Source organism: Pterocles gutturalis, unplaced genomic scaffold (assembly GCF_000699245.1).
Source record: "Pterocles gutturalis isolate BGI_N339 unplaced genomic scaffold, ASM69924v1 scaffold32815, whole genome shotgun sequence".
NCBI classification, from domain to species: Eukaryota; Metazoa; Chordata; class Aves; order Pterocliformes; family Pteroclidae; genus Pterocles; species Pterocles gutturalis.
The window spans coordinates 1-8,411 of NW_010141888.1; the positions used below are offsets into that span (position 1 = coordinate 1).

General features: G+C 51.8%; 1 protein-coding gene across 1 annotated transcript; it reads left to right on the plus strand.

Moving 5' to 3' along the window:
* Window positions 1–131: 131 nt before the first annotated feature.
* On the plus strand, window positions 132–3,538 carry LOC104469616 (actin, cytoplasmic 1-like). Its single transcript, XM_010084191.1, is given in 6 exon segments — window positions 132–184; window positions 186–375; window positions 698–937; window positions 1,468–1,906; window positions 2,229–2,410; window positions 2,787–3,538. Coding segments are annotated over 6 exon segments (1,245 nt in total). The 5' UTR covers window positions 132–134; the 3' UTR covers window positions 2,931–3,538.
* Window positions 3,539–8,411: the final 4,873 nt, after the last annotated feature.

The window sequence follows — 8,411 nt, forward strand, 5'->3', positions numbered from 1 at the left end:
GCTCCATCCATTGCCTTTTATGGTAATAATGCGAGAGGGCGCGGGGACTTCCTTTGTCCCAAATCCGAAATCTGGGAGGTGTCGCACCCTCTAGCGGGCGCTGGGTGAAGCGATGCAGCACCAGCAGGAAGGAAATGGGTGGGGAAGGGCTGGGAGGCATCGCCTTGGCTTCCCCGCCTGCTGCTGCTGGGTTCCGGGGCTGTGGTGGGTGATGCTCACGGTCCTTTTCTCTCTTCTCTTCTGCAGCCAGCCATGGATGATGATATTGCTGCGCTCGTTGTTGACAATGGTTCTGGTATGTGCAAAGCCGGTTTTGCCGGGGATGATGCTCCCCGTGCTGTCTTCCCATCCATCGTTGGTCGCCCCAGACATCAGGTAGGTGGCTGGGGTGCCCGTTATTGGACAAAAGAGGAGTTTTTGATGGAAATGGTTCCTCCAGAGGCATTGGTCTTTGAGAAGCCCTTTTATTTGGCCTTATAACACAAGAGCCTTCTGCACCACAGCACAACTGGAGGGGGACGTGGCCTCCTGCAGAGCTTTTGTGCAGTGTGTTGGAGCAGTTGGCTGAATGCCTTTCTTGATAGAGTGGGGACAGCAGAGGGATGCTAATTGGAGACCCAGCTTTGTGAAAAGCAGATTATCCACCCAGTGGGGCTTGCCCTTCAGCTGTGCTTACTGCTTTTTCTTTGTTGTGCAGGGTGTGATGGTCGGTATGGGCCAGAAAGACAGCTATGTTGGTGATGAAGCCCAGAGCAAAAGAGGTATCCTGACCCTGAAGTACCCCATTGAACACGGTATTGTCACCAACTGGGATGATATGGAGAAGATCTGGCACCACACTTTCTACAACGAGCTGAGAGTAGCCCCTGAGGAGCACCCTGTGCTGCTCACAGAGGCTCCCCTGAACCCCAAAGCCAACAGAGAGAAGATGACACAGGTGTGTAGAAACTCTGGAGGTTGGAGCTACAGCAGATGTTGCTGCAGGCCAGCTCTCCTCTTCCGTGTTGTACTCTCTCCTCCTTCACGACTATTCTCCCTTTTTGCCATCTTTGCAGGGTTTTCCTTTCCTGACCTGAGTCTCCTCTTTGCTGGACCTTGACAGGTTTTGTTTGCTTTTCTGAGCTGGCTTTCTCTTGAGACTGAACTAGCAACGTGTCTAACTGCTGTTTCTGACTAGACACACTAATCCATTTACTAGCCTTGAGTGACTGTACTGTAGTTTACCGGGCGCTTGTTTTGTTCCTTGCTGTGACATGTGGATGGGTCCGTGGTGGTGGTGTCCCTGCTCAGGCTCTGACCTGGCAGGTGTAGGTGGAGACCAGGCAAGATAAGCATGGACTTCGAGGGAGGGTGAAGTCACTTATCTAGGGATAAAAGTAAAGTTACACTTGCATGAACTTGGTGTAGACCTGTAGTGAGAACCCTGGTTTCTGCTGTTGACTCAACCCCTTATTTTTCTCCCCCTAGATCATGTTCGAGACCTTCAACACCCCAGCCATGTATGTAGCCATCCAGGCTGTGTTGTCCCTGTATGCCTCTGGTCGTACCACTGGTATTGTGATGGACTCTGGTGATGGTGTTACCCACACTGTGCCCATCTACGAAGGTTACGCCCTCCCCCATGCCATCCTCCGTCTGGATCTGGCTGGCCGTGATCTGACGGACTACCTCATGAAGATCCTGACAGAGAGAGGCTACAGCTTCACCACCACAGCCGAGAGAGAAATTGTGCGTGACATCAAGGAGAAGCTGTGCTATGTCGCCCTGGATTTTGAGCAGGAGATGGCCACAGCTGCCTCTAGCTCTTCCCTGGAGAAGAGCTATGAACTCCCTGATGGCCAGGTCATCACCATTGGCAATGAGAGGTTCAGGTGCCCTGAGGCCCTCTTCCAGCCATCTTTCTTGGGTAAGTCCAACTCTTTTAGGATGCCCTATGCCCCTCTGTGTTCTTTTCTGTAAAGGGTGAGCTAGAGACCATGGCAGCCAGTTACCATATTGCTGCTGGTAGGAAGGTGTGTCCCACCACTTAGCCTCACTTTCCACACAGCCTGAAGCTGTTAGAGGGGCTTGGGACAGTAGAACAGAACACTGAGCCTGTCAGACCTGTGGCTTTGTAGTGCTTTCCCACTGAAGGGGCTGCTGGTCTCTTGGTTGCCCATAGTAGCTCCTCAGGCTTCCTCGGGTGTGTCTGAGCCGTTGCTGACTTGAGATGGCTTCTTCCTTCCCAGGTATGGAGTCCTGTGGTATCCATGAAACTACCTTCAACTCCATCATGAAGTGCGATGTGGATATCCGTAAGGACCTGTATGCCAACACAGTGCTGTCTGGTGGTACCACAATGTACCCTGGCATTGCTGACAGGATGCAGAAGGAGATCACAGCCCTGGCACCCAGCACAATGAAAATCAAGGTAGGATGGTGTCCAGGGGACCTCTCAGCCCCCTGTTAATGCTGAAATGAAGGGTGGGTGTGGAGGGGTGGGGTAAGCTGAACTCCTAATAGAGAAGATGGAAACCATAATTGTGTCTGGAGCAGCCTTAATGGCCTTGTTCTGGACAACATGGCATCTGCCCAACCATCTGAATAATGGGATTAGTGTAAATACTGGTTGCAAAGGGGGGGAGGTGGGTGTGTGAGGTTCTGTCTTAAGCCTGTTTGAACTTAATGGTGTCTTGGCCAAGGCTAGATAAGGGAATTAGGCAGCTCTGTCTTGCAGGGCCATGCGTGGGCAGTGAGTGTAGCATGACACTGTGCATCTGACTGATTCCTCCTCCTCTTCCCTGCAGATCATTGCCCCGCCTGAGCGCAAGTACTCTGTCTGGATCGGAGGCTCCATCCTGGCCTCCCTGTCCACCTTCCAGCAGATGTGGATCAGCAAGCAGGAGTACGATGAATCTGGACCCTCCATTGTCCACCGCAAATGCTTCTAAACCGGACTGTTACCAACACCCACACCCTTGTGATGAAATGAAACCCATAAATGCGCATAAAACAAGACGAGATTGGCATGGCTTTATTTGTTTTTTTTTGGCGCTTGACTCAGGATTAAAAAACTGGAATGGTGAAGGTGTCAGCAGCAGTCTTAAAATGAAACATGTTGGAGCGAACGCCCCCAAAGTTCTACAATGCATCTGAGGACTTTGATTGTACATTTGTTTCTTTTTTTAATAGTCATTCCAAATATTGTTATAATGCATTGTTACAGGAAGTTACTCGCCTCTGTGAAGGCAGCAGCCCAGCTCGGAGGGAGCCGATGCCAGTTACTGGTGTTAGGTTATAATTGCTTGTCTGTAAATTATGTAACCCAACAAGTGTCTTTTTGTATCTTTCCGCCTTAAAAACAAAACACACTTGATCCTTTTTCTCTTCGATTTGTCAAGCAGAGCGGGCTGTGTTCCCCAGTGATAGATGTGAATGAAGGCTTTACAGTCCCCCGCAGGGTCTAGGAGAAGCGGTGCCAGTATGTGGGGGAGGAAGGGGCTACCTGTACACTGACTTAAGACCAGTTCAAATAAAAGTGCACACCATAGAGGCTTGACTGGTGTTGGTTGTTCATTTTCTTTTTTTCCATGCCACTTTTGACGGTTACTGTGTGCTCTGATCTTGCCTTGCCAGGCTGCACAGGTCAGCTATCTGACTGGGGTGGATGCTGGTGCTGCAGGCTGGCTGGTGTGTGAGCCAGATGGCTTGTGGTGATACAGGGGGGAAGCGCTGAGCCTGACAAACCTGCAGGTCTCCAAGGCTGCCCCAGGCTGGAGCTCTCCAGATATTGCCAGCATTGTGCAATGAGGAGCTGGGCTCAGTGGGGTTTCAACTGCACCCTCTGAAATGTTGGCTTGTGTCTCTCCTTAGCATCGCTGAATTAGCTTTGGCCTGAGGAAAGCAAGTGGGGAGGTGGTGGTGCCTTAAACGTCCTTTAGCTAAAGCTCCTTTGCCTAGTCTGCAGCGCTCTGTGGGACAATGTCCCCTCTTCTCAGTGTACCAGGTGCCTGAGCCTGTCTGTCTTGCTCCTGGTTTGCCCTGGGCAGGAGACAAAACTCTTCAGGCTGGGAGGAGACTCATCCTCTGGCAAACTGCTTGCTGGGTGGAGCAGCTTTGAAGTGAAAGGAAAATAAAATCTGAAGTGGAAAAGAATTGCCTTCAGAGAGCAGGGCCACTGGGCTGTTACACATGGCTGGGCAGGGGTGGAGCTGGGAAAAGGGTGTGGGGAGGGAGGAAGGTCTTGCATGGTCATGCCTCCAGCACTTGCTAGGGGCAGTGCAGGTACCTGCTTCTAACCCAGCCTCTGCCAGAAGGGAGGTTTCCACAGCTTCTGTCCTCTGGAGTTCTGAACCTTCAGTGAAATTTCAGCTGCCTTTGATGGATCACGATCTCCAGGGACAGCAAAGCCAGGTGCCATTGTGCATTGCCAGCTCAGGCAGAGAAGACCTTGGAGCCTTGCTCAGAGGGATGCTGGCTTCCCAAGGCTCCTCCAACCTGCCTGTCTTTGAAGAGCTAATGGCCATGAGCGTGTCATGCTCACCACAGATGAAAGGCAGGGAACAGGCTTCTTTGGCTCTTTAATCCTCTGACCGGTCCTCATCCTGCTCCAGCATCGTGCTGTGTTCAGGGTGGACCTGCTGGTTTCTGCCCTTCCTCTCCTCGGCGTCTGTCACAGCTGCCCTGGGTGCCGTAGGAGCCTGGCAGGGCTGTAGGTGCAGAGGCTGGGCTGCGCAGACAAGTTACTGGAAGCACCAGTTTGCAAAAGGGGAGGTGAAACAGGTTGGAGAAAGGCCCAACCTGGGCTTATAACCTGAGGTCTTGGGGAAATGGGGTGAGGAGGAGGCGATGGCAGCCCCTGGGGAGGCAGCTGGTGGGAGCAGGGCAGGAAAAAGGCCAGGAAGTGAGATGATAGCAATAGGGAAAGGGGGGACCAGTCTGTGAGTCTCCTACCTTCAGCCCGCCCTGAAAGAGCTGCTGTTCAGATCACTGTGGAAAAATGTGTTGAGACACAAAGAACAGAAAAGAGGATGGTGGCAGTGAGGGAGAAACGACAGAGCAGCAAAACGCTTGAGTGCCAGGAGCAGCTCAGGCGGGGAGAGGTGCAGGTAGAGGGAGAGTGCAGAGCTGCTGGGTGGGTGCATGGGAGCTGGGCTCGTTTTCATGCTCCAGAGAGCAGCAGGTGAGGCTTTCTATTATTAATGTTTTGCAGGGTGTTTTTTCTCCTTCCTTTCTATTTCACTTGCTGTTCCAGGCAAACAGCCCCCCAATAAAATGAAGCTGAGACTTTCAAAACCCTTCCCGATGCTTCTCCGGCATGAGGCCGTGGCGTGCACAGCTACTCTGCAGGCTGTTCCAGCAAGGCTCGGTTTATTCCTCCTCTGGGCCATTACATGCTGGAGAAAAGAATGTGGTGCCGGGCAGGGAAGCCTGCGAGCATTACTCACTGCTCCCTGTTCCAGCGAACAGGGGGGAGCCTGGGGTGGTTTCCTCTCAGGAAGCGATGAAAGAGGGGGGATTTTTTTGAACCACGGTTTCTCCATCGACGTGTTTCAGAGAGCTCAGTTCACCCCTCGCTGTTTCACAGAGGTGGGGAAATGCCGAGGGGCTGGTCACAGGAAGGGTGGTACAGGAGTTGGTTTAGCCATCTCCTGTCCCTTGAAGCCACCAGCAGTGGCCAAGACTCAAAGATGTGTAGGCAGTAAGCAGTCCACTGGCTACCACTTACTCCTCCCCTCCAGCACACAGATAGCCAGGAGTTATGGGGGGACCAGGAGGTTTAAAACAGCCACCCATGGGCCAGGCTGAGCGTGTCCCCCCATCTGGCTCAGCGGCGGTGACGTCCCAGGGTTTCTCAGGCTGCAGAGACGGCGGGACTCAGCCGCAGATCCTTGCAAGCCACCCAGCCCTTTCTTGCCTCCCTTTAGCTGCCCGGGGGAAGCTGGCTCAGCTAAAGGGAGCCGAGCAAACACGTTTTACACCCTCTCTTCCCCCAGAGCTCCCAACTTTCGCTCCTGCTGGAGACAGTCACTGGCACTTCACCTGCAATTAGCTGGTGACCTGGAAAGTCACCTCGCTGAGCTGCTTATGGAATCAAGCCACCGTCAGGAATTAGTGATGTCCTTGGCAAAGGAGAGGGTTGCAGCTCTCGGGATTTAGCCCTGAAGGGCCTCTTTGTCTCTTAGCCATGTCAGGGAGTGTTGACCAGAAATGGTCCCTGGCTGAAGGGGTCCAGTTCTCTCGCTAGTGAGCATGTGCTGCTTCAGGAGAGGTGCCAGCTGGCTGCATGCAAAAGTCCCAGGAAATCCCAGAGCATTCAAGCAAAACTGGCCTCCTTGCAGAAATCCCCTCAGAGAGTGCAAAGCGTCAGCTTCTGAAAATGGGCTTTCCGAGGTATCGGTTCAGGGATGGGACTGTGGGTACAAGCTGTGGGCAGGAGGAGTCCTGGTCTTTGAAGCTGGTCTTTGCGGAGGGATTGCTGACCTGGAGCCTGCCCTGACTTGTATTATACCCAGCTGTAATCTACTTTAGCAGGCCTTATGGTATTAAACCGTATCAAGTATTGAAAATCACTTACAGCAGTGGAGCTAGCAGTTCACCCAAGCATACCAAGCGCTCTGGCCACAGTAGTCCAGCTGGGCTTTAGTCATGCTGACAAAAAGATGAGATGTCCAGACTGTATGAGTCTTAAGAAGAATCAGAGGAAAGAAATGCCCCAAGACTTTCCAGAGGGGAAAAATATAAAATCCCCAGGTCAGTCTGACCTTGAACAGTTAAAAGATTTTGTCTTATACAGAGCAAAATATGTTGATACTAGCATTAGTTTGTTTACCCTTCTGGACTGGGACAGCATTGTATGTGCCTACCTTCTTTGGGCTAAAAAAATTATGTATTAGTCATAAGATGATCAAAGTCTGCCCTGAGATGGCCCAGCCCTGAACTGAACCCATCTTCACTGAAGGCTCAGCAGTGTCCACACTGAGAAGAGCGTTCCTGAAGCAAGGTGCAGCAGGGAGAGTTTCTCCTCTCACTGTCTGGCCACCTCCCAGTGACCATCAAGAGAAATGCCCGTTTGGTGTAGTTGTTCATTTCCTTCCTCTTTTACCGCCCATCTGATGTCCTGCTGCTGCCTTGTATTCAACCTCCATGTCTTATCTACACCACCACATTGCTCATTTATTTGGTGGATCATGAGTCCAAGTGCAGCTCCTCTTACAAACCTGCCATGGGTCTGGTTTCTCCTCAGGAGGTTCTTACACCTACCTCTGTTCCTAGTTCTTATTTGGGGTTGTCAACTGCTGTCTGGTCCATGTACGCCCCAGGGCTGGAGGGAACCCATGGCTAGTCCTGACGCAGGCTGCTCCAGACGATCTGGCTCTCTGGGCAGGGCTTTTACCCTGCTTATGGGCTTTGCTGATGATTTTACTTTCCATTTGCATTGGAAATGCAGGCCTTCTCCACCCTGGTCTCTGCTTTCCCTGATGACTGCAAATATGTTAGGTTGGTATTTTTCCCAGATGTCAAACAAGTTGGTCTTGACTGAAGGGCCTCCGGATTTGTCATTACCTTCTATTTAAGTGAAACACATGACAAACCAAGCAGGTACAGATTCTCTTACTGAGGCTCTCCCTTATCTAAGGGCTAAGAGGCAGAGCTTCCTCTGTAACTCCAGAGCCTTCTCACAGGCCTAGAAGCAAAACAGGTAATCAAGACTTGGGGCACTTGCTACTTCTAAGCAAAACCCCCAATCTACCCCTAATCTAATTAATGGCCTTAAATGGCAGCAATCAAGCAGGAAGAAAGCAGCAACCTATTCATCTTCCTTTGCGGGTCATTTTTAAAGCACATTTTCTGTGAACAAATTCCCGAAGCATACACATAACTGGAAATTCCAGCACTCCAGTCCTGTCTGTACTTGAGATTTGGGATGAGGAGCTAATAGTAACACTGCTGAGCCAGCTGCTCCCCTTGGATGTTGATGTGTGCAGTGGCTGCACTCACAGCAGCCCTGGATGACTTCTGCGCTGCCCTCTGTGCATCAGTGAATCCATGGATCATATCTCACACCTGCAGCCAAAGTTAGAATATTTAGAGCCCAGACTGATGATTGTTGTGCAAATGACCAGTGAACCTGAAGATGATGGGTTTATATTTAGGGTTTTAATGGGAGGATGGGGGTGGTACCCACAGCCCCCTTGTTAACACCAACCCATTCAGTGCTCATGGGTGTCCGTTGTCCATGCCCCGGCTGCTTCCAGCCCACAGCATGAACCAGGAAAGGATTGTTCTCCCACGTGCTCCGCCACCTCCCTGGAAAACCAGGACACTAACCCAGTGAACACCTGGGGGCTGCAGAACAGCCAAGTGTGGGGGGTCCCACCAGCATGGCAGGATTCCTCTGCCCCCCGCTCGCCTGCTGTTCCCCACAACTC